The following is a 26,991-nucleotide window of genomic DNA, read 5'->3' as shown; positions in this document are numbered from 1 at the left end:
CTACGCTCATCATCTTAGAAGTAGGTCATGCCTCATTCATAAATCTGTGTATCACTCATCCATGTTGTAGGATTCATCGTACATTGAATTTTGATTGCTTTTTGGTGTTATGGATAATCGATTAGCATTTTGGCATCTTTTCTATGACAAATAAATAATTATTGTATATGATTGTAGTACAAAAGCTTCTACATGTCAGGCACTAAAGCTTTGTGTCTAGGAGAGGATTATATCTCGCGGAAGAGCGTTGGTGGAAATGAAGTCGACAAAACTGTTAAATTAGGCAAAGCATCTCAATTGAGATTGCTTTGTGTCTTGCAAGCATGGACATATTGATCCAAGGTATTCAAGGAATGGGACTAGAATGTCTACAAACCGAATGCGACAACTCATCGTCATTTCACATGAAGGGGGATGAATGAATGAAGCCTTGATGACGTGCGAGGTGGGGATGAATCAGAAAATTACAACCATTGTTACTAGATCTACACAATGTCTATGATTTACTAGAGTCGAATGCAACTCCATATGCAGTTGATTTCATAACCGATATACATATACGACATATTACTATAAAAAAGACCAATATCTCTGTGTTAGAAATATTAATTCTCTGTGCGTTGAAAGATAAGGATCATTACCACTCTATTAACATTTTTGTGTTCAATTTCAGGTTATTTATTACATTGATATCGAAAGCAAGTCCCTAAATGTCAAGCGCTATCTTGCTTTCTCAGTCTTTAGCGTCATATAATTGAGGAGGAGAAGTGCCGGTATCATAGAGTTGTATGCTAGGGTCAAAGTGCTTCATCATATAATAGGTAACCATTGTACTTTAATTTCCATATTATATTTTACTTTCATTTATATAAAATTGTAACATGTATATTACTTTCGAGATATATGCGTTGATCATCAATGAAAGATCGATGAAACATCTAACAATCAAGGGTATCTACAACAAGAATTTAGAGTTTTCACTTTTTATATAGGATCACATTACTTACTGTGGGTGATAGTTCTTGATATGTGAAAGGAATGTGAATCATTTTTTTTTAATAATATATACGAATCATTACAAACTTTAGCATATTTTTTGGCTCTTTGTCATTATAGTCTTTTTGTAAAAACTCCGGTCGGAACTTGCTTAAGCCTACTTGATATGAATATAAATGCAAATCTTTGTTACTATCTTCTAAAGCAATATGTTATTTGATTATGCTCAAAATTTTCTTGAGCATACGCAATTTCAATGCAACTGGCTAGATGAGTTAGCATAAAACATTCGGCCAATATTATTCCACAATAGTTTCGTGAATTTTATCATAGTGGCTAACCTCCCATATCATTCTTTGGTTCCTTTTCCCCAATTAAATGTTACTATCCTCCTAACACGTACGTGCAACACACGTGTTTATTTACTAGTACCTCTTAAAAGAAATTGATTTATCACCTTAAGATCGTCCCAAAACTATAACTGTATAAAAAACCAAACTGCTTTATTATATATATGGGATAGATAATCGGTTTTGGTTATCGCCTCGTCATTCAATCCAACCAATCAAAATTGATTTCGTAATTTTTTTGCTTTCCTCGGCCATGTGTGATAGTCGTCCCCATCAACTTAACGCAACACAAAACCAAATAGGCTACCCAACCAAATATCAGAAATTATAGGGAGGCTGGAGGCATATGTTAAAAGTTAAAACCCTTCCCACGTGACAACCCGTATCATTCCGTACCAGTTTCTCAGCATAAAAGCCTTGGACAAAAAAACAAGCGCTTTTCAATCTTCCTTTTCTCTCATAAACAACCAATTTATTATTTTTAGTTTTTTAAAAGGCCATGTCCGTTCGATTCAAGTTCCGAAGCTCCGTTACTTTCGACACAATCGAACTCAACAACCAACCTTCAATCTCTGTACAAGATCTCAGGTCGAAGATAGTTGACCAAAAGAATTTGAAAATTTGTCATGATTTCGATCTCGTTATTTCTGATTCCGTTACTGGACAAGGTAAATACATAGAGAATCTTTTATTAGTATTATTATTGTTGGATTAACTTTTGTTGTTGAATAACAGAGTATGAAGACGATGATTATCTTGTTCCAAGTGGTTCAAGTGTGATTATTAAAAGAGTACCTGCTGGAAGAGAAGCTCCACCTGTTTTGTAAGTTTTCTCAATACTTTATTTTACTTTTTATTAGCTGGAAATGTTAGTTCTAGGCACATGTGATTTGTATTAGAATATGAGCTATGTCCTCAACTTTTGGAAATGTTTCAGTCGTTAGTTAGTCATAGGATGATAAAGGAATATATGTGGTCTACCTTTTCCACGTGGACAAATGTCGAAAAATTTGATATGGATGTCATTGAGAGGTTAATTGTGTCATCATATTTAAGTTTGGTATAATCATTGAGTTGTTCATAATGTTAGGCGTAAGGTGTTCTAATCTTTTGGATAGGATGATCTTCGATATTAATGCCCTAATGTGAATGTATAGCATTTTAAGGATCTGCCTTTTATATTTGGGGTCTTTAAGTAAATCTTTCTTCTATTGTCTGTAGAATACTAGAATATATAGCTCATTTGGATAAAATATGTTAGTATTCATTTGAATGCCATTTTTGAGATACCCGAAATGGTACTTATTGACGAGTAATGCAAAAACTGATAAAAGCAGGGTTCCACACAAGATTTTTGTTTAAAAGCTTTTATGTTTTTTGGAAATTACTATGTAGACCCTAATAATTTTGGATTAAAGAACTTTCATGATAACATTTATTATTATTCCCATTCTGATTTGCATAGCTTATGTGTTCACCGAATGGGGAGAAGAAATTTAACCTAGAACTTTTGTAAGTGTTACTCCTTGTGCCCCTTTCTCCTTTTTCCAGGACTAGATTATATAAAAGGCAGTAGTGCCTTGAAAATTGGAACTGTTTTCTTTGATATTTATGAAGTTGGAGTTAAGTTTGTTTAATCATTGCTATTTTGTGGGGGTGTTTGGACGGTGAATCCTTGAAACAGCTACGATATTGTCATTTTTGTTTAGCACTATCAATTATGTTTATTTGATGGTGTATGGTTTACCTAAAATTGACTTGAGACTTAAATTTCTCATTAAATGTGCTTCTTCTTGAATGTGGATATGCCTTTAATGCCATTTGTTTTTCCTATACTACCCGTATATGCTAGGTCATTTATCCTTTCAATTTGATTACTTAATGGATTATGTTTGCATATATGTTAAGAAATTGGGGTAAACACTATTTTTTAAACTCTTATGTTATGCAAACTTGGTGCAGGCCACAAGACTGATCTTGGTTGAGAATGTCGCTATTAAACAGACTGACCCTATTCATACTAACCAGCCTTCTCCTCCTAAGGTATGTCAAAGGGGCTTGCGTATTGATGCTCTCTCTCTCTCTCCCTGGACGTACAACATCTATGGTGTGTGTGGCATGTGCATTTGCATGCATCTTAATCTGTGTGACATGTATTTCTGCCCTCCTTGTCTATTAACTTATTTAAGTATGGTAAATGGGTAATATATTTTTCGACAGTAGGTTCAGTGAACGAATTTTGTATGTATTTCTGCTATTTATTGTATATAACCTGGATTATCCCCAGAAATATGCATGAATGTGAGATTTGCGCAAGGCAAGGTGTCATACTAGCCAAGTGAGGTGTAAGCCGTACAAGCATGCATCTTTTATATATATGCTAAGCAGATATATTGTAAGACATATTAAGCAAAGGCAGCAATGAGTGGTGTAACGTTCCACCGCATACTGTCATAAACAAACAGTTAAAACCCATGCGTGCAGGATTTGCTTCAAAAGGCCTCTGCATTAGTATGTGATAGATCATTACTATGTAACCATGATACAGTACGGCTTCCAAAGCCATGTGGAATATTTCCAACACACCCTCCCTACGGATATACCCACAAGTGGAGATAATCCGTTGGAAACTTTATGTACAGATGGGAGTCTTTTATTGGCAGTAGCAAGATTGGCGCTACAGTGTTGTGTTGTTGATGATTTTTTCTTGAACTACTCTGTTACTCTTAGGTGTCACTATCTTGTCCTAAAAACTTCTATTTATTTAACTATATTATATATATATTCTTCGTTGACTGTTTAAAAAGAAAAAGGCAGGGTGAGTTCATCTCATGATCATTGCTTTTTTGTTGTGGTAATTATTCAATACCTCAAGTTCTGCCACACGACATGATGGTGCATATCTCAACTTGGGGAGTAAGATAAGGGCCATTGCAAAATCACTCTTCCCAGCAGCAGTCAGTCCAGTTTTCTTCATTAAATACCAAGATTCTAATATCTCCAAATTATTCAAGATTAGGAAAGTGAAACATTCATGATTATGTGTCTACGACTTTCCTTTACTTCATATGTTAAGCACTTATAATGTGAATGTAACTTTTATAGAGAAAGTATTGCAATACTTCAAGACTAGTAGCGTCGTGTCAGACACCAAGAGATGACTACGAATAGCAGAAGAATGGGACTCCAAAAGTAAAGTTGCTACTGACTAGGACTAGGGCCAAAAGCAAATTGCAATAACATATAGTTTTAAAACCCCTTGTAATATGTGAATGAATCTCGTCTTTTAGTGTCTTGAATTTGATTATTAGGACTTTTTAATATATTACAAGACAGAGAAATGGAAATTTAACACATTACCGAAGCATGAACCTGAAGTCCTGAACGAGGGAGTGTCAAGAGTATCATCTCTTAAAGTTTCTATGGTAATGGTTGAAAGTGTTATTGGTTCCAACTTCAAACCTTTGAGAAAATCCTTGAAAGTAAGCGTTAGTTGTAATTCATCCATCAAATGAATTTTTTCTTTTTGATTGGTGCATCAAATTTGAAGTACAAGTACTAAATACGTGTTTTTTCTTAATAGTAGACTTCTCAGGATGGCCTGTAGATTGCATGACTTTCTTTCTTTACTTTTTATTTTTATTTTTTAAAATTATATTTTTTATATTATGTCACGCTTGATATACCCTTTGTCGTCTTTGCTTGTTCAAAATTATTTGAAAACTCTCTCTCTCTCTCTCTTCCCCGATAAGTTATTTGATAATTTGCAGAATGGGAATATGGAGAACTTTGATGACTTTGGTGTTGATTTTTACCCTGCTCTTGGGGAAGCCCTGTTGGATTCGGATCCTTATGTTGATAAAATTACGACTGGAAGGGAAGACAATACAGTACCAAGGTATATATATATAGTTCACAAGTCGGGTATCTGACCCTGGTGGCACCTTTTTTATTCACTTTATCTTTTTTGATGTGCTGTGATATTAAATATTTTGCTCTTGTTTTTCCAACCACCTTTTACGTTCAGAAGAATGTTTGCTTTATATTCTAGTGTCTGGGAATGGTTTGTCATGTCATTTGCACTCTCAAAGAGAGTGATTTTTCTTACATGCACTTTGGGGGTGCGGGAATGCTCTCCAATTATCAACATTGGACGTTCCTTAAGACAGAAAATATTGACTAAACAATGTAATAAAAGAGTTTTTTTTTTGTTTGGGGGGGTGGGGCTAGGTTACAGATCTCTGGCACATAAACATGGAAGTATAAGGGGTATGTCTGCAAATCACACTGAGTCCTGAATATATTAGTATTTGTGTCATAATGCTATCTCAAGCTTTAATGAGTTCCATCCATCCCATCCTCTCCCCTCTGCTTGTAAGGAGAAAGTCAAAAAGCCTTTTTTTTATGCTCTTATTTGCTGTATAACGTATTTGACACAAATTAAGGGAATTAACAATATATGCGTTTAAAATAACGTCTTTACTACATTAGAGTCAAGAGTTACTTTTGAAGTATGATACTGAAGGAAATTGAGGAAAAGTACTGGAAAATCTTTATATGCTTCATGTCAATTAGAGGAAAAAATCATTTATAATTAAAATTTGGAAACTTTAAGAATTACTTTCTAGAAGCTCTTTATAAATGTAGTAATCTCATTGCTAGCAAAGTAAAATTCAGCTTAATTTGAAATCGTTATTGTGGATAATTGAGATTTACAAGTTTCATAATCGCAAATGTATTATAGAATATATGTTTTCAGTGCATGAAATAATTGGGGTAATATTTTCCAGTCATAGGTTATGCACTTAGCTTCTGCATAAATCTAAGACATCCATTCCAGCCAGTTTCTAATTTAACACTTAACTGATCATCTGTTCCCCATGATTAAAGCGCTTTTGTATGCAAGAATAAGTGTATGTTGTATCATTGTTTTGTGATTCAGATACTCTGAGACGTCCATTGTAAGATGTCAAAACCTTGAATCAAGTGATCTTAGTGAGGCTGATGAAAAAGGTACTTTTTTCCTTGTTTTTTTCCTAGTTGATCTCCAATAGTGAACATTTAAGCATATAATTCTTTCTTGATCTTCTTTTGTGTGTATGTCAATCAGGTGCTATTCAGTGTAATATACAAGTTGATACATTGCGGAAAGACTTGAAATTCAAGATGGAAGAGCGGAAAATGTTGGATAAGTGAGATGTTTTACTTTTCTTGTCTTCTTTCATTTTTTACTTTTTAAAGTTTTTTTGGTTTGACATGTTTGTATAATTTATACTTCTTGTGACAATCATAGAGTGGTGGATTTGAGTTCTTCTGCGATGCAAAAATTTGACTTGCCATCAGAGTTGAGATGCTCCCTTTGCAATGCAATATTCAAAGACGCTGTGATGATACCGTGTTGCCAGCATAGTTTTTGCGAAAAATGTAATTTTCTATGCAAAAAAGCTAGATGTTTCCTTGGATATATAAAGATAAATCTTGCCTATACTGTAGTTATAAATTTAGACATGGTTTCATGTGGATATTCCAGCTTTGGACTTTTATTAGTGGCATTGGAATTGCTTACATATCTCGTTATGACCTTGGAAACTTAAAGATAGTGTTATTTTTTTTGAAATCAAGTACATGCTACTGGTTTGTAGTTATGCCTTAGAGATAACTATATGGTATCTTTCTGCAGGTATTCGTTCTGTGTTGGTTGAGAAGGCGAGGTGCCCCAAATGTTCTTCTAGCAAATGCAAAGTTGAAGATTTGCTTCCAAATGTTTCTCTTAGGCAGGCAATTGAACATTTCCTTGAGTCTCAGATGCTAATCAGTGGTTCAGATAACATTCCCCCTATATATGCCCCAGGTAGGTTTTACTAAATCTTTAATTTAATAATGCAAAAGGTGGTGTAACTTTGAACTACAGCTGACTTTCTTTATTTCTTTTTCAAACTTTAGATGGAGAATCTGGAATCCAAGCAAAAGAGGTCTCTTGTGCAGTTTCCGTCCGGCAACGAGAACCGGCTTTACCACATTCTCCATCTGCAACTGGGAAGGGATCTAATCAAGTTATGACAGAATCTGCTTATCAGTCGGTGATGAAAAATAAAAGACCATCTTTTCATTTAGATGCATCAGGTAAATCTGTGAAGTCAGCATCGTCCTCGGACAAGATAAAACAGAGAAATGGAGAGAGAAATGTGGTTGCTTTTCCTGGAAATTTCAGAAATGCTCCACAAAGCTTAAAGTCAGTTACTGATTTTCAAGGGGAAAGCCACCCTGTCGAATTGCCTCCTAGAGTTATGCAGGAAGGTATATGAGATTGACTTTTCTGTTGTCTCAGAAATTAGTATCGTAGACTAGTAGCATTGAGTTTGAATCTGGAAAACCCCAAAATTTAGAGTTCTAGGTTCAGCACAACATTGTTGATGATATTTCGAGAGAAGCAAATCAAACGTAAAAAAGGATGATAATGCTTAATGTACCTTCAAATAAGTGGATGGAATTTTCGAAAGTATTTCTTTGGGGAAGTTTAGAACTTCTCAAGTTTTGTATTAATCTTTTGATAGGAATATAGGTAAGGAAATGAAAAAGAATCTGGCCATGGTTAAAGAAGTCAACTTGTCTGTTGAAGTATCGCATGTCGCCTTCGATTGTCCATTTAATTGTTGTCAAGGTGAGCGCTTGTGGAAAGAGATGAAGTGGTTCACCCCTATACAATCTCAAAGTGTGTAGGTGGTAGGGTATCTTTTCGGCTATTGCAAAAGACAAATTACGATGGTTTTTTAAGTTGTTCCCATTAATTTTTCGCCTCGACCACTTTGGTCCAGCATTTTCCACAAGTCCTTGCAATGGAATGTGGAATGACTTAAATTGGTGGCGAATGACTTAAATTGGTGACGAATGACCACTTGAAGAAAGGAATCTAATATATTGCAACAAACCTTGTATAAGATTTGACTCTCTTGTTTCAATTGGGTGGACGGATACAATTTTAAATGTGCGTGGACGAAATTAGAATCGTGAAATAGCTTAGTACCTACCATTGTCTGGAAAAGTTTTTGGTTTCTCTTATAGGTTGAACTGTTCTATCCGAGTAAAGTTCTTAAAGTAGTTCTGGAAAATTTATAAGATGCAGGTTTTTTATGTTTATGTTTTTGTTCTATAGTTGGAACCATAATTAACTCATTGTTTATTAAATCCTGTTCCAGCTAATTCCGCTACGAGAAGGAAAGGATCATCTGCCAATATTCCCGGTAACTCCTAAATATTTTGTCTTTGTACTTCACCGGTGTTTGAAACCTTTTTTGTTATATCATTTCAAGCATAGTTTTAATGCCATTTTGAATATCATATTCATTTTTTCAGATGGAGTTGGATGCTTTGCTGCTCCCAGTAAACACCGAAAGGTAGCTTCACTAGCCTGCATTATTGCTAGTGTTACACTACTGCTGTTGTTATTTCGATAAGTTTTCTCATTGTGATATTATGATTTTAGACTATGGTTTATGATATTTGCAAGTGTTCTGCACGTTGCTCCGACCTGAGCTATGCAACTCATCATTGTTGTTGATAATAGGAGATCGTTGGAAAAGATTCTGTTAAGAGGTTTTTAATGGATCTTGTGTGTGTTTTTTGTCCTCAGAGCACAGTCCTTTTAAAGATTAAACCATCTTGTTTTGAAAAATATCATTGACCCCTTAAAAGACTTTTATTTTATTTATTTATTTATTTGGGTGGGGGGTGTTTGGGGGGGAGGGTGAGGTGTTATTGATGAATCTCTCAAGCATGACTTTTGGGGAGTTTGTGGGTGGTAGTAAGAAGTATGTTGACAGTTTGTGCAAAACATTTTTTTGCATCTTTCAATGTGAAATGTTTGTGGTTGGTTATTATTCTTTATTTTATTTTTTGTGCTGTACATATGCCAGCCCATTTATTTTAAGAATCAGTACCTGCTCTAGAAAAGCTTTCTGTTTCTTGTGTAATACCTGAAAGTCTCACACAGTTACTTTCTTTGTACCATAGGGAGACGATACTGGATTTACTTGTACCTTTGAGATTGGAATTGGTGTGTGGTCTATATGATCTCTATCTGACCTAATTTATTGTGTTGAATATAGGGGGATCGTACCTGTTACATGTGTGGTTCTCCAGACCATCTCATAAGAGACTGCCCAGCAGCTAGTGGTCAATATCCTGTGGCTCAGACAGGTAAGATCATAACACTCATGTACCCTTGCTTGTTTAAGTGGTTGTAGAGGATCTATGATGAGTTTCTACGTTGTGTTTCAGGAGATGCTATGTATCCTGGTAATATGCCAGGTTATGGGCCATCCTACTGGCAAGGGGCTTCATTTCCCAACATAAGTCCCTATGGAAATATGTACAATGCCCCTGGAATGATGCCCTTCACACCTGCTATGGTTCCAGTCACACCTTTCCAGGTTCCTTCTTATATGCCAACCATGTATGGCGGCTTGTCAGTACCTTGGTAAGCTGTCCTGTATTTTGCTTGACTGTACAAGTTATAATTGTTAGACTTGCCAAAGAGATATTCAGTTCTTTTCAAGATCTCTAGGATCTGAACTTGTATTCATCTGTTGAAATATCCTTGATTTCTTTTAGTGGATTTATGAGGACGGGTGGACTTGTTTCTCCAATGGGCACAGGAGCTGAACGCCCTGTAAGCCAAGCAGAGTTTATGGAGCTTCAGGAAAGTGAACGGAGACACAAACTCTTTACTGAGCATCAAAAGAGGTAATTCTTTGTTGTGTTCCTATGTTGCATGTCTTTTTACATTGTTGGAGTATCTTCATTGGTGTCTGGTTCCAAGATTACTTCTTGTTAGTGATATATTCTTCTTAGATATAAAAATTGAAGAGAAAAAAGAGTTAAGTAAGTCTTATGTTAAGTTGTGATCTTTTAGGTAATTTATGATGTAAACTAAAATGAAAATGATAAAACTACATACTTAGAAACGAAACTGGTTTCATGACTTGCTCCAACAAGGCCCCACCCTTCTTCTGCATGACAGCAACTCCCCAATGTTATCAGTATTTTTCTTTGTTGAAGCATGTCAATGGCTGCCTTACAGTTATTTCGGAAAGGTCCCTTGCAGTGAATCAAGGTTACTCTCTCCAAGTATTATAATTATTAAACATTGAAAATAATTTGTCTTGTATATATTTTACCGAGTCTAAGTATGGTTGTTTGTCCACTGTCATAGTGTTATTTTCCATAAGTTTATGTTTGTAACGTAATTTTCCTCGAACCTCACTACATTCTTACATTTTATCAGAGAAAAACCTTTTGGTCGTGATCCAGATGAAGTATATCGATATAGCCAGCTCTCACATGGAAGCAAACCTCATTTAGATAGGGAGAACAGTGCAAGTTTCTCTGGAAATAGTGATACCCAAAGACCACAAAAGAAGCACCCTCATTATAAACATCCAGATGAAGACCCCTACCCAGTTGAGCAACGATCATGGTCCTCAACTTCTGGAAGAGAACGCAAGACATATCACCAAGATGTATCCACTTCCAAAAAGCAAGAATTGTCTGGTAGCTCTAACCAAAACGCTAGAGATAGGCATAAACATCGTGATAGAACTTCTACAAAGTACTCCGAAATAAGGGAACAATGTGATAATGATTTTGTACGCAGGAGCCACTATCAGAGCCAAAAAGAAGTAGGTAATGATAGAAAGAGGGTCGAAATTGATGTTAAAAGTCGCAGTCGGAGACATCACAGCCAATCTGAGTCAGGTTTGGAACAAAGTTCTTCAGGAGATCAGAAAAGGCAGCGGAAGGAGAAGGAATCCAGTCATAGTTCAAAGCATTCCAAGCACAAGCTAAAGTCCAGAGATGATGAATTGAGTCTTGAAAGATGGGAAATGAGGGATGGATTGGATAAAAAGAACATAGAGGACTACCATCACCACCATAAACGCAAGAGGAGGCATTAGATATATGTCCCTCTCGAAATTATATCATAGATCTTTTTTGTAGCAGTGTACAAGCTGCAAAAAAAACAACTACAACACGTCTTCTGAGGTAATTGTATACTGGACAGGATATCTTCGATCTAGGCAATTTCTGGTATCTCTTTCATTCTCGTTACTTTTTGAATTGAGACACTTGTACCTAGTTAGTTTTGGTATAATTGACTATTACCTCAAGAAGCCTGGATATATCGACTTGTGGTTGCTTCTTTGAGTGTACCAATGTTATTCAGATCTAATGTGGATTCTCTGTTGGTTTTCTTTGATACAGATCTTGTACAGTGGTCGACACTTGGACATTTGTCATTGATTGTTCTTTGTTAGTTTCTGATGTTCTGACTCTTTTCTCTGCTTATTCTGAGGTGCAGAAGATAGCCAAATTGTTTTAGGACGGACTAAACATAGGTTTTCACAAGTTTAGACGCTACCTGGCATCTTTCTGCCAAGATTGTTGAAGCTGATAAAGGTATGTTCTTCCATTATTTGTTTCCGTACAACTCTCTCTGGTGGGCTGGCCCATTTATTTTACCTTTCCCGCGTGGAATGGAGTCCTTTTTGGAATTGAAATACTAAATCTCAGTCGATGTTTGGAAGCAGTACAAAATACCTTGAGTATGAATCGTGTTAAAAATCACCTAGTCCAGTTAGTATAGTTAACCTGTTATTGTAGGTAAGGCACTATTATGAAGCCTCTCCAAGTCCTACGTCCTAACCGCCTCTATGGTACCTCACCATCTCTTTTCTATGTTTTCCCCTTCTGAAGGCGTTGGGAGTTAATTCATTACTGTCTTGATGTCATTGGATGGTGGTACAAGTCAATGTTGCTGTAGAATTAAATACACTCCCAACCGTTGGCATCAAGTTTACACTCTTTGGACTTTAGAATGAATATGTACGTAAGTAACTTACACCATTACACACTCTTCTCTTCCTGCTGTGGCTGTTTTATGCATGAAGGTTATAGGGATTTTGCTTTCATATGCCCTTAGGAATAACTATGTTTTTGACTAGGATAAAAAACTAAAGGTGCGTTTCTGCAATCACATTAATTTTATGGCATAAGAAATTTCCATAAACATCACCGATAGAGGTCATAGGTCATTTGCCTTTGGGGGGAAAATGTTATAAAGAGGCTTTTGGAACACTCATGTTGGTTAGGCATTTAAGCAGGGGTTATAGTCGTCTGTACAACTATTGTCTCAGTGACGTTTTAAATCTCCGTTTTGTTGAAAAATAAATTTGGTCTTCATTGGTGTCAGCACTTGGATACACTTTATAGCTGTCTTGATTACATAATTGCTACCATCTAATTGTTATTATATTTCAATACTGTTTTCCATATCTGAGAATTTATTTTACTACTGATTAAACAAACATTTGCTAGTTCGTGTTTAAGTGGGATTTTGGGTAGCAAAAGGATATATTTTACTGTGTTTAGTGTTACGATTCTCTGTTGAACACAAAATTTTATATAATTGATATGCTGATGTTGGGTTCATAACAACTGAAAAATTATGTATTATTAAACGTGTAAGACCTAAACATTAATATCACATCCTTAAAATCGGTAGTATTTTGCTGCTACATTCAGTATAGAAGTCTAGCAAAAGTTACTTTCATTATGTACGATAGAATTTACAAGTGATTTTTTTTCTTCTAGTAAGGAAACAGAAATTAGTTTTTGTTCCTACCAAAACTTCAATGTGAAGAACCACGGCTTATGTTATATTATGTCTTATTATTTTTGTAACATCATACTTCGTTCGTGTCGTTTGTCCAATATAAGTGGCCGAACTTTACAGTTGGACGGTCAAAGCATGTTGAAACCATGTTGAACAGTGTAGTCTTCGTATGTTGGATTTATATGATATCCCAAACACATGGGGTAAATGATTATAATGGCCCGAAACTGGATGTTTTCTGTGTATAAAAACCTCCGTGTCCCATCTATACTTGCTAGAGGCATTCCATTGGATCAGCAGGGTTAGCTTTTCTAATGACTTGTTCCTATGTTCTCTGTGAAGGCATTAAACTTTGTGGAATTTACAATTGTAAACACCCTGAAAAACAAAACCAGAGCTTAATTTCTTTCTTTAGACATTTTATTTTATTATTATCTTGACCACCGTTGAAAACAAAATCCTGCGCTAGCAACCGGATACGCACTGGCTAAGTAGCAGTGGACTGTCCTGAAATGGTAGACTGGGTTGTATGCGCGTCTCTTGAGTGTTTTGTAGTGTTTTATTGGCTGCTGGCCTGCTGCTCAGGCTCGTGTTTGGGCCTGAGTGAAGTTTAAGAACGTTTCACAATGTCATCTTGTTGGGTACTCTGATTAATGGGGATGACTTTTGACTCTGTGCCTTTTAACTTTTTAAGTACTAATCACGTACTCTCCTGTGCCTATGGCACAATTCCTCTCGTTGAGTGGAGACTCCACTCCAGAGTAGAGGTGCTAAAATATTAATATTTTGGATACTTATATCTTTAATATATAGAAAAATGTGGGGGTTGAGTAACAGTGTTTTGGTGTACGTCTCAGGAGCAATTTGGTAATTTACAGTTTTTTTTTGTTTTTTTTTTAGAGATAAAATAGTAATTTAACGTTTATAATTTTTAAAAAAAAAAGGTACAATGTGCACAGTGGCTAGTATATATATGTTATTAGTTTGATCCCCGTTAGCACGTCTTACGATAGGGACCCACAATGAAGGACGAAAAACCCATGTAAGATGGGTTAGTTACAAGTTACTCAATTCATTTACAGTTTTACCTCTATCTCAAAATTTTGTTATCTTTTTGTACATTTTATTTGTTGGAGTTTAACATTTTTATTGAGGGCAAAATTGTCACTTAATGATGAAGTTGGAAGTGATGTGCCAAGTCACTCGAACTCATTTACATATTTATCCTTGTCCCGAATTTTAATACCATCTTTTGTACAATTTATTGTGTTGGAGTTTACCATTTTATAGGGGCAAAAAAAAAATGACCAAAAAGATATACATAAAAAATATTAAATGATTGTACTCCGGGATTATCTCCAATATTTTTAAAATCCCGGTCTCACCTACAGTACTACAATAGTTTATTTATCTCTTTGGTTATTTTTTTGTGGCGGTTTTGCCCCATCAAAAAATTTAAACCCAACCATAAACTATAATATATAAAAAAATTGCATAAATTTTGGGATACTGTAAATATTTAAGTAACGTTTAGTGAGTTGTCACCATCATATCCAACTTTAAGGTCACTCTTTTTTATGATGGTTTTGCCTCCCTCAAAAAATTTAAAGTTCAACAATAAATTATATATATGGCAATAGAATTTGGGATATGGGTAAAACTGTAAATGAATTGTCACTAGCCACTACTATCCATATAATAAAAATCTGTAGTGCCTTTTGTTTTGATTGTTTTACCCCTATTCTTGTACTATATTGATGATTTTACCCCTTTTTATATACTTTAAACAAAAAGCACATATGTTAGTATTTAAGAAAGAGTATATATATTGTATTTCTTTGATTATTTTTTAAGACAAAATCTACTATGTTGGCTGCATCGGTGTGCAGGTATATGGTCCACTCATTATTTTTGGTCCACTCATTATTTTTTTTTCTACTTTTTTTAGTAACCGACTGTATAAGTTTTAGTAAATTTTAGTTAAAAAGGCAAAAACATAATTGACAACATGATATATGTCATGTATCATATTAACAAAATAATCCTGAAACATTGCCCTCATAAATAATGGATGATGTATAACATATACCACTCTTCTCACAGAAAATGATATGACATATATCACTCTTATGGAGTCTCAAAAGTAGATGACATGTATCATATAAACAAAATAGGTAAGAAGTATTTCCCACAAGTGATGGATGATGTATTACATATATCAGCCTTCTCACAAAAGATGATACATGACATATATATTATTATAATGGATGATATATTATATCCGTTCTGTATTGTGTGGCTCAAAATCTTGTGCACTACAGCTACGGTGCACCCTAGAAGCTCTAATTTTTTAATATTTCTGTTTTTGGATTCAATAGAAAAATAATATAACTAATGGATAAGATGTAATTGGACTGAGGTTGATCCCCATTGTATCAGAAATTCGACTTCATAATTTTTGTGTCTTTACAACCACATTTTATTCTTGTAGCTGATCCAACGAATAATATGCGATATTTCCCCAACTAAAACAGTGCCTCTAGTTTACAGAAAGCATGAATTCATTTTTTCTTTCTTTTCTATTTGAGAAAGAAACAGACCGTTTGATAATTTTAATTGTTTCACATCTTGTCCTTTTAATGAACCCTTAGTTGTTTCTCCCAAAAAAAAGAACCCATAATTTATCTTGGTATTTTGTGGCAAATTGTTAATTGTACGGCTTACCTCAAGCCACTAGATCCGATGGCAAGTTGTTAATTGACGAATTACCGAGTTTAGAGTGCTTATAATTCACGACCTGAAGACCTAAAGATAGTTGCTATCGAAAATTTAATTTATTTTAAGCTAGTTGTAAGAATCAGATGTTGAACGCTTGGACATAGCAAAAGCCTTGGCTTGTATTGAAATTTCCGTAGTAGTGCCAGAAATTCGAAAACAAAGTGATTCTTTCCATATATGACAATATTTTAACATTGAGAATATCATTGGCTTCATTGCCAAAAGTCATGACTCAATTCAAAGTTGTTGTTCGAAAAGATAAAAAGCCGTAGTTGGACGATACTTTGTGGTTATTAATGGATTTAAATTGATGGGACGATGCAACTGGATATTCCTAAACAAATTCATTTTAAAAGTTGAAACTCCACGCTCCATGAAGATTAAATTATTTGTGAGATTTTGTTTGGTCATGTAATCCAAAGTTCTCTATCAAATACTTAATTATACGGGCCAAGTAATCTTATGGGCTGATTATCAAAAAATAATAATTATAATAATCTTATGGGCACACGACAAGAAAGCTAATATGCACAAGGATAAATCGGGCATAGGTGGTCCGGAATATTAAATTTGACTAGCTGGAGAAAATATAAAGAAAATAATCAAACATTAAAAGCAAAGACATTGACCTTTATACTGGTTTTCATATTCTAGATTATCAAAGTGGCAGATTTTCCATTTCGCAACACTCGAGAGTCATACCATCATATTTACCAAAACAACATATCTCTATCGCGAATATACGTTTAAGACATGACACACATCATCGATTGAGCGCAATGGACAATGTAAAGCCTAGTACTAGCCATGCCAACATGAAGTACCCTAGAGCTCGCGTTGGCCCGACATCTTCAGCTTCCTGTTACATAATATATCCATCGATTTTTTCAGAAAAGAGAGAACGTACGCTTGGAGCAGTATATAGTTTACTGTGGACAGAATGAACTTGTAGGCAAGATGGGCGATTTTGTTTCTGATTTTCTCCAAAAAAATATGGTAACTCTAGTCTCTAGTTCATACCTTGGACTGGTTTTCAAGAACAATTAGCAAAATGAGGACTCCGAAAAGAATAACTTATTATCAAAAAAAAAAGAAAAAGAAAAGACTAACAATAAATATTTTTGACTACTGTGATTTGAATAGTCATTGAGTTGCATACTGAATGATTCTATTCAAGTCTTTATCGAAACAAATAAAATGACTATTCAAATCATAATAATCAAAAAATATCATCAGACTTAAGCGTAAGACTTTCAAAATAAACAAATTTCAAAGTTGAGTGGAGACAAAAATAAAATAAAATAAAAAATAGTTCAAAAAAGAACTAGAACAGATATAAAAAGAAAGGAGTATACCTGTGGAGGGGGGGTCTCCGGTGACGTTTGTGGTGTTATGTCGACTTCAAACGGCCAAACATACTTTTCTGAGTTCTCACTCCTTGCCAAGCTCCAGTCATATAATCTTCTTTCTTCCTCTGACGACAATATGAAGTATGACTCCTAAGATGAAGTTAATTACCAAAAGTCTTATTCCTCGGTCATAATATGTGGAAATAGAACCTGACTAAATGACTAAACTTTTGAGTTGTACTGACTAAATGATAAACTGGGAGGGAGTGAACGAAATACAAAATGTAAATCACCGGTATTTTTTTCGTAAATCTTGCCATTTGAGCAACTAACCTTTAGGAGTTCTAATCTTTTGCTCAGCTCTTCTTCTTCCAATCCTTGGTTTATAAGTTCTTCGCACTTGTTTCTGTATGCAACTGGAACCTAGTACAAAAGGCAATTGAATTTGGAAGAACATGAATAATGTTGGACAATATATTTTTATTTAGCTGAATTCAACCCAAGAGGTTATCGGAAAAAATAAAGCAGATCGACAAAGAAGTTGCTCATAATACTTATGTGAAAGAAATGCCCATCCATCAATTAAGTTCGGACCTGATCATACGTACATTCCCTTTGAATTCCAAGTCTACCATAGTGATCTGCATCGGTAATCGCTGTAATCTAAAAGATATATTTATCAATTAAATCTTGACTTGCCTCAACAAATAAAAGATAATTATACAAGCACAAAGTTTATAATGAAGTTGGAATAAGAGCATAACTATTACCAATGCCACGAAGAGCTTTTTCGACATTGATAGCAGAGATCAAAGAATAGGGAACTTCAGAAGGTTCAATAGCACTCTCTGATTCTACCTCCGTTGAGGTTTCTTGTGGGACATCACTAGAACTTTGTAGTAAAACTCTCTTTATTTGCTTCACTGGAAGCCTTACAAACTGTGAGGACCAAGTGCCAAGTTTTTCTGTCTGTGACGAGTCAACTCCACTAGGATCTCCAGTGTGGGATATGCGAATGGTTGCAGTTGTTGAAGACATTGCCATTGGTGAACACGTACTCTTTTCTGTTGGTATGGCATATTTGTTTTGGGCACTCTCTTTATGAGGTCCGCATTTCTTAAGAAAGAGGTCAAAATAGATAAGACTGATTTCAGCCATTACCATTTTATCCGCCAAGCAATGGTGTGTCCGTGTGGTACACTTCACAGTTTACGCTCCCTCCTAATGACCCGCCGTTCGCGCAGCAAAACAACCCCGCGTCAGTTGATTTAAAAGTTTTTGAGTAATTCTACGGAGACAGGCATTTTGGCCGGTTTAGTGACTGGCTGACGTGTTTGGCAATTTTCTACTGCTCTCTCAAATCCACTCCTCAAACAAAGAAAACAAAATTATTCTACTACCCTTCTTATTTCCAATTTCTCATCTAATAATGTTTTAGAGCTTCTAAAATACGCGGGATGTATGGTGCGCAGTTATCTCGTACCTTGATTGCAATACATCTTAGAGCAATACACACGCACCTTTGCCTGATGAGTGGCCCAGATGTGAGAGTACACCTGTTAGATTTTGCAATAATGTTTTATACCCTTAGACCCTGTAAATTGAAATTCTTTATCACTAAAGAATATAAAATTAGAAGAACATTTTACTTGAGAAGTGGGTTTGTTGGAAAAGATGATTCCAAAAATTTATTAATGAAAAAATATTTTCACAAGTTTTGCACTTGTAAAGAGATTTTGTCTCAATCAGAACATAAAGATACCATCCTCTCTCTTTTTTTTTTTAAAAAAAACCAAAAATTGGTCTTGTTCAGTGTTCACCATTGGAAGAGAGTTGAGAGTCAATGTTACCTAATACCTACAATTACAAAAGAAGGGATTGGGAGCTATTTTTGGTTTTTTAATTATTTTGTCATGTGGGAAAGAGGTTAAATAATCAAAAATAGCTTGCCACGTCATCCATGTCACTAAACTAGGCCAAAAATAATGTCGCCCTAGAATTATTGAATGTTGTTTAGTTGATTTGATGTAGAAATAAAAATAAAAATTGTGAACAGTGTTGAATTTTTTAGTTGATTTGATGTAGAAATAAAAATAAAAAATGTGGACAGTGTTGAATGTTACAAATGCACAATAGTTAGAGACATATGACTCTTTCAAGGGACATACTATTTTGACTCATAAACTCACTCACGTTGTAGGCCGCATGATTAGATGGAATCCAATGGTTAGAACATTAAAGAACCAATCCAGCTCCAAAATACTCACCTTACACACCTTTAGTCAGTGCAAAAAAAATTCCCTCGGAATGCTTCCAAAATTTGGAAAGGTATTATCAAAGTGAAAAATGATATCCTTCCAAATCTTTGTTGGCACATTGGCGATATATGGGTCCAATATTAATATCTAGATTGACCCTTGGGTACCTACATTACCCACTCTAAAGCCCATAGGCCCCCCAGGGCCTAATGTTATTAATTCAGTAGCTGAGTTGATTGATCCCACCAATCGAACATGGAACACTACTATCATAAATAATCTCTTCATCCTTTCTATTATTAATGAGATTATGAAAATACCTGTCACACCCCGAATTTCGACAGAATTCGGAAAAATAATATTTGTTCCCGACTCTTCGATCTTCGAGATGTGACGCACTCTCAACTCCCAAAAACCTATAAACAATTTAAATATGCGGATAATTAAAAACCAATGAAAATTTTAACTTAAACAAAAGTCATCTTCATTACAAAAATTTACAAATAAGATTAGGTTACAAATCTCTTTTCAATAACTCTTTATTTAAATTTACAAATGAAAATACAAATAACATTGTCTCAACTGAAAATCTATATCACCTCAAAGGAAAACAAAACCTATCTTGAAATGCGACGCTAACGCAAACCGCAAGCAGCAACCAACCTTTTTCAACACTAAATCTGTCAAGACTTATCAACTATGTTCATTTAATGAACACACACGATAAGCAAACATGCAAATCGGGTCAGCATTATAAAATCTTTGGTGTGAGTAGCTCTAAAAATACAACATATACTTATACATATATATACAAATCCATAAGGCGGTTAGTTCCTTCACCGAGGAGCCTTAACTTCCAACAACTAATACGACATTCTTAACTACAATAAGTAAAGGCGGTAGTTCCTCTCTTGGTAACTTAACTTCCCACTAACCACACAACAAACCATACGCATAATAAAAAGGCATTTAGTTCATCCACGAGGCGCCTTAGGTTTTAACTAAACTAATAACCAGCCAAACATATTCTATACTTACCGCATTTCATGCTCAATTATAGAGTGGGTCGTCTCTACCCAAGTAATTAGTTTGACCCACCCTTATGCAAAACCATATACAATCATCTGTCTAAAGATATATCATTAACCAACATATTACCATAATTATATTATTTAAGGCTTTCTTTGTGTGTCCCTAAAATCACGTCGTATCTATGTCTTACCTAGTTTCCCTGGCTACCACAATCGCTTCCCAACGCCGAACATGTACATCAACATGGCTCCCCTTACATAATGAACCACTCCGTGCGTAACTACCCTGAGCGGGATGCCGCACACCAAGTAACCCTCACACGAAAGCCATTATGCAAGTACTGCCACTATTCGGCATAAAATATCGTGCGTCTCGTTCTAATTTTGCAAACGGAATAATTAAGCCACTATTCGGCTACGCCCGAAGGGCCATTCAGATTCACTGAAACGCCAGAAGGGCCAATCAAATTACTTACGCCAGAAGGGCCATTCAGATTCACTGAAACGCCAGAAGGGCCAATCACATTCCTTACGCTAGAAGGACCATTCAGATTCACTGAAATGCCCGAAGGGCCAATCATATCACATACGCCTATCACAAAGGAAAATCACATGAGTTGTGGTAGCTAGGTTCTAGGATTTTCGTTACGTAATTTATTCAGGTGTCATACCTTTATATCTCAGAATAATTCTTATTCTATCTCATGCCAAGATATATCTTAATTGATCTTTGAAGCTCAACGTTTCTCGTTATAATACAATCCACATTATCACGTGCCAATACTATTCATTGCACGATATCCAAATATCTCTATATCAAATCTCGAAACTTATTATTTCATGTGCCAATTATATATTACACTACACCATATGGAATATCTCAGCCTTCATGCATACTACAATTTATTTAAGTAGCAACTCATAATAATAATCAATCATAAAATCTATTCGTTCAATATATTTATGTGAACTCAAGTCACCCTCAAAGGTACGCATTATTTCCATTTGTGCACAATATAAATAGTATATAAATAATCAAAATATAAGTCCGTTCCACCAAATATCAAAATAAACGGCTTTAAAAGAAAAAACAACTCAAGTCCAAATATCACGCATAATTATTCGAGTCCAAATCATAAGTCAAGTCAAACTGATCAGCTGTCAAAAGCCCAAAACTAAAGTCCATGAATCTAAGTCTGTAGGTAGTTTAATTCTCATAAAAATGTATATATCTAAGTCTTATAAGAATTCCCCCTTGTTATGTGCCAATATTTATATGCTTTACACACTACTTACGTCAAATCTTAATTAGATAATGACCAACAAGGTTATACAATTTTCGACAATATTTTATTACTACATTTGTCCATATTCTTAAATATGTGAAAATCTGAAAAAAGTCAACATTCCACAGTCAACGGTCAACTGTCAATGGTCAACGGTCAAAGTCAAAGTCAACACGTCATTTCCATGTTCAACAAGTTCATGGTCATAGCCATGGTTCACGGCTAAGGTCAAAGGTGCATGGCTCATGGGCTCATGACTAAAGAAATGGTTCGGACCCAACTAGCCAAGCCCAAACCCAAACCTTAGAACCCAAAAGTCTAAACATTTAAAGACCCAATTAGATCTATTTTAAGTTATATGGACCGGCCCCCAAACAAACTTGAAACTGGCCCAAAACTTTAATTGGTTCGGCCCAAAGAAAACAAAAGTGGTCTGACCCAAGAACAAAATAGAACTGGCCCAACCAAACAACTAGAACCGGGCCCAAAGAAACAAAATAGAACTAGGCCCAACAACTAAACAAGCTAAGCCCAACCAACAAATGTTTAGGCCCAAGCCCCAAGCCCAAACACAGCAACAGTGTCATCTTCTTCACCAGCTACCACCACCGCACTAGCTCGCGCGCTGGCCACCACCCCTCATCTCCTCCTTCCAGCGGTTTTACTCCAAATCAAAAACCCTATAGCTTTAATGAAAGCTCCAACTCGATTCCTCACCTCACATCCCCTCCTTCAAACTGGATCGCGCCTCCTTCAAACGAGATCACACCTCCTCCAAACTTCCACATCCCCATACATCAGTACTCACCCACACACTACAATCAACCATAAACCCATCGATTTTAGTCTAGATGCAAGCTCCACAACTCAAATTAAACCAAAAACAGCCCAACCAAGTTTTCCCAAAACTCTCCATCCGCGCTTATTAACGCTTCTTCCACCAAACAATGACACCACCCAAACACCAATAACCAACATCAAACATATAACCCCCGACATCAAACAACCCATTCAAAACCACAACAAAAGATGAGGTCAAACCAAACGGCAGGTTGTTTTCTTTATCTTGGGCTCGGGACGCCATTAACGGGCCCAAACCAGGTTCGACAGTTCAAACCTCCATTTTTCCGAATTTCAATGGAGTTTTAACAACACGACAGACACGACATCGAATAAAATAGGATAATAAGCAGTATCAATAGGCTGAAACCTTAGACAGAAAAATATGTCGGTATACACCGATACACGAAAGACTATAGCTCGGTGAAATAGCAAAAATAACTACTCACCTGTATTAACAGCTCCTACGAATTCATCATAGTTCGAATTGTCGCGCTCCAACACTCTAGCAATCCATCTTCTATCTCTGCCTCCATTTTTATTATATTTTATTATCTAAGAACCCTATTCTCCAGAACAATAAGAATATATATCTGGGTTTGAAACCTAAGCCCAACACAGACTTGGGCCCAGAAACCAAGCCCACATATCCCAAATCCAATCCAATCCGATTTTAAATAAATAAATTAATAAATTAATAAATAGATAAATATGTATTTTAAATACGGGCGTTACAATACCGTTAAGCCAAACTAGGCATGAAGACACTATCAGATGGTTGGGCAATAATAACGGAGAACTCATGGTCAAATCTGTGTACAAGTACCTTAGCAGGAACTTGTACAAGAATGAAGAGAATGATCCTCAGTTCTGGAAGTTCATCTGGCAACTAAATGTAGCAGAGAAGGTAAAGATCTTCCTTTGGAAAGCAGTAAAAAATGGGCTGCCTACTAGAGAGAATCTTCATTTTTGACATATATTCAATCTGCTATTTGCCCGAGGTGTAGTAATCAAGTCGAATCCACTGTACATGCCTCTTCCACTGCACCATCATCAGGCGAATCTGGTATGCTTCTAACTTGTGCATTAGAACTGAAAACTAGAATCCATGTGAGAACCTCTACTATATTATTTGCAAACTTATTTATAATAATTCATCAAAACCTGGTATTATTGATTTGCTTAGCATTATGGGTACCATTATGTATTCGATTTGGTTAGATAGAAATGACATCATTTTTAACGAAGATTGCCATAACTCTATCTATCGCATGCACCCTTACTAAGGCTTCGTCATTCATCACATATAATATAGGGATGAAATACACTAAAAGTGCATTAGTTGAATCTTGACCTAATATAGGCCAAGATTGGTTTTATGTCTCAATGGATGCATCATGGATGGATGTAAATTCCCATGCCGGTCTAGGTTTTGCTTTATGGAATAATAATGGCGTTTGCATTAGTGCAGGACACGACATGACTACAGCTAGAGATCCAAAAGTTAAGAGGTAAAGGCTCATGCCATCTTCAGAGGAATAGAGCTAGCTAGGAAAATAAAGGTCAAGAAACTTATGATCTTGACAGATTGTATGAACTTAGTTGCTGCCATGGAAAAGCGATCAGGATTGCTATCATGGGGAGCGACCTCTGTTGCTCAAGATATTTATTTTATTTCTTCAAAGTTGGATGACTGTAAAACTTTATATATCAGTAGATCCTTAAATATTGTAGCTCATAGTCTAGCATCTAGGAGAGGTCGAGCACCTCTGTTCTTTTGTTTGGATAGAGCTTCGGCAAAATCCCTTATTGACGTGTGCAAGTGTTAGTCCCATTGAGGGAATCCCTCCATTTTTGTGGGGGTTTTGTGGGGGTGATTCCCTTTTTGCTTAAATATATATAATGTGTCATTCAGAAGGGACTAGCGTCGCAATTTGTAGCGCATTTGACCTCTAATTCATTTGTTTGATTTATATTTCATATCAATAAATATATATTGCGGCAAAAAAAAAAAAGTTGAACCGGTTCTCACCAGTCAATTGACAATAAATGGGTAGTCTTTGACAAATGACTCTGTCCCCCTATTCCCAAACCCACTATTCATATCATCATCTCAAATCTTTTTGCTCTTTTTCGTCCCTCTTTATCTTCACAATTCCTTCCATACTTGTCTAGCTCCTTCAAAAGAGCAAATGAATATAATAATCTCCACCATAGTGATAGCAAAAGGAATAACTTCATTTTCTTATCAAAACTTCCTTTCATTTCAAAATTTTCACTAGGTATCCTCCAACAAGCTAGATAAACTGTTTTCAATTAAATGCCTATAAAGTAATTTAAGAACCTAATGCCAAATCACAATCTCCACTCATCCATGTGATTCAAATTACCCAACAAAAAGGTAAAGCTCCACTTTGACTCATTGATCTTATATGCTTAACCAAATCATACACCTAATTCATTACAGCAAATGATGCTTATGTGATATCAAGCGTTATTAATACTCTTGATTTCATTTGGTCATCAAGCAATTAGTAAAAGGAGAATTGTGCATTCAAAAATAGTTGTATAACTCTTTATTAGGATACTTATTTAAACGAAAAAGTGACAAAAAGTCTCAAAATGCATTGCTCCTGGTTCCTACTCTTCTTCATCCCCGTTTATCGTTACTACGCTGTACTTTCTGAATAGTTTATGTTTCTTCCTCATGTTTTGTACTTTTTGAATTGGTTTTCTGTCACACCCCGAGACCCCAGCACACATCTCAAGGACGATGAGTGAATCTCGAGGCTGACACCATCACAATTCTACCGAAATTTCGGCAGAGTTTCCTTTGTTTAATCGACCTTCGTAAACCCTAAAACCTGTCATAAACCTGTCATAACCTGGAAATCCTAAACTACAACCTTCCAACAACCATATATATACAACCCAACCTTCTAAACAACATTATATACATCCACCCACTGTTTAAGTGTAACTGCTACTCGAATACATCAAATAAATACATCAAAAGGAGCGGAGCTCTATAAATATACAACCAAAAGAAAAGAGCTATGCTCATTATATACAGCAAAAGAATAACCTAGCTTATCTCTATACAGCCCAAAAGTATAAACTTGACTCTGTCTCTCGTCAAGCAGAAGGGAATCCTCCCAAATCCCCATAACCCTCATCGCTAGGGTTAGGAAAAGCCTCCTCCGCAACTGGCTCGTCTGAAATGTTAAGTAGGATGAGCAACAACGATGCCCAGTAGAAACACACATAACCAATAAATAGTCTACTTATAGAAAACATTTAAAACATGCAGGGTTTCTATAATAGTATTCAAATATTGTGACTATGTATATATACATCACTAACTAGCAGAAATCATCTCGACATGCTTCATTGATATAAAAAAATAGAGTTTTTCACATTCATCATACAACTATTGTGGCCGCTGCATCCTATTAGAATGGTGAGGGTACGACTGGTACTTCGGCCCGATCCGCGGGCAATCTCGGTTCATGCTTTCGGTGTGAACCATGCACCGTTGTTTTCCCGATTTTACCGGGAGGGAGCTGAAATGCCGTTGTTGTGTTCAGACACACAAAAATCCCCAAAGCTTTTAGGGCTCGGTGGGCCTGTGACCACGACCCCCATATCACGCTGTCACCCTAACTTACGGTGGTCAACCGTTCGACGACCGCAGATTGCTTTCGGGATCGACACACATCCAAGAGTGGACTAAACTCTCACTCCTCGCGTCTAAACCTCATCGAGGTAGCATGTAACCCCACACAAGCTAATCACCATACAGCGTGACACGTACAAGCATGGTTATCTAGAAAAGTAGAAAAGGAATTCCCGGACTACATCCAGTGATGCATCCCTTTAAAGGTGGCCCACCACCTCGAAAGGTGTACACCACAGTTGGAATCCTAGAGCGAACTGCCGTCTCCGGAATTTCGACAACAGTTCCTTCTTTTTAGGAATTCACAATTCTTTTTCTAAATCCCCTCGTGATAAGCATAGTAATATCTATATATATACTCGTATTACCGGTTGTTTTCCAAATACTATATATACATATTTAGATTTTCTTTTAAAACTGTTGATCCTGTATGTGTGAGTTCCTGGATTTCCCACCATCGAGTAAAAACAACCTAAGACTCCCAAACGGGCCAGTCATAGTAAATAACAACCGATGATTCCCAAACGGCGAATCATCGTAAATAACCACGAAACTCTATCCTGGGGACAATCCAGAACCTCACACAAATTTACAAACAACCCGGGTAATCCTCACCCGCATACAAAATCCATCTCTCTGTCTCCTTACTGAGAAAAGAGACGCGAACCCTTCCCAAAACCAGTTTTTCTCTTTTAACAAAGAAACCAAATCTCTGCTACCCCGATTTTACCAAAAAACCCATTTCACACGAAAGCT

The 26,991-nt window shown here is 35.9% G+C and overlaps 2 protein-coding genes across 6 annotated transcripts; one reads left to right on the top strand and one right to left on the bottom strand.

Annotated features, from left to right (window-relative positions):
* The first annotated feature begins 1,845 nt into the window (after positions 1 to 1,845).
* On the top strand, positions 1,846 to 11,601 carry LOC147512374 (uncharacterized). Its single transcript, XM_086598714.1, has 15 exons — positions 1,846 to 2,014; positions 2,082 to 2,164; positions 3,309 to 3,389; positions 5,117 to 5,244; positions 6,289 to 6,359; positions 6,457 to 6,538; positions 6,640 to 6,770; positions 7,027 to 7,197; positions 7,290 to 7,643; positions 8,543 to 8,587; positions 8,700 to 8,740; positions 9,452 to 9,542; positions 9,624 to 9,822; positions 9,957 to 10,088; positions 10,630 to 11,601. The coding sequence occupies exons 1-15, from the start codon at positions 1,846 to 1,848 to the stop codon at positions 11,297 to 11,299; spliced, it is 2,448 nt and encodes an 815-aa protein (XP_086454840.1). The 3' UTR covers positions 11,300 to 11,601.
* A 4,803-nt stretch (positions 11,602 to 16,404) lies between these two features.
* On the bottom strand, positions 16,405 to 18,428 carry NDHU (Chaperone DnaJ-domain superfamily protein). Of its 5 annotated transcripts, none has more exons than XM_086595349.1 (5): positions 17,915 to 18,428; positions 17,739 to 17,800; positions 17,478 to 17,567; positions 17,151 to 17,294; positions 16,405 to 16,654 (listed from the first exon to the last, which is right to left on the bottom strand). In XM_086595349.1, the coding sequence occupies exons 1-5, from the start codon at positions 18,306 to 18,308 to the stop codon at positions 16,559 to 16,561; spliced, it is 786 nt and encodes a 261-aa protein (XP_086451475.1). In that variant the 5' UTR covers positions 18,309 to 18,428; the 3' UTR covers positions 16,405 to 16,558. The 5 variants fall into 5 exon arrangements, with proteins under 5 accessions (XP_086451475.1, XP_086451476.1, XP_086451474.1 ...); XM_086595350.1 differs by having other exon boundaries at positions 17,151 to 17,269; positions 17,915 to 18,338; XM_086595348.1 differs by having other exon boundaries at positions 17,478 to 17,560; positions 17,753 to 17,800; positions 17,915 to 18,326.
* Between the last annotated feature and the right edge of the window lie 8,563 nt (positions 18,429 to 26,991).

Source organism: Coptis chinensis, chromosome 3 (genome assembly GCF_015680905.1).
Source record: "Coptis chinensis isolate HL-2020 chromosome 3, ASM1568090v1, whole genome shotgun sequence".
Classification (NCBI taxonomy): Eukaryota; Viridiplantae; Streptophyta; class Magnoliopsida; order Ranunculales; family Ranunculaceae; genus Coptis; species Coptis chinensis.
The sequence above is the reverse complement of the archived record's forward strand: the minus strand, read 5'-3'. Positions and strand labels throughout refer to the sequence as shown.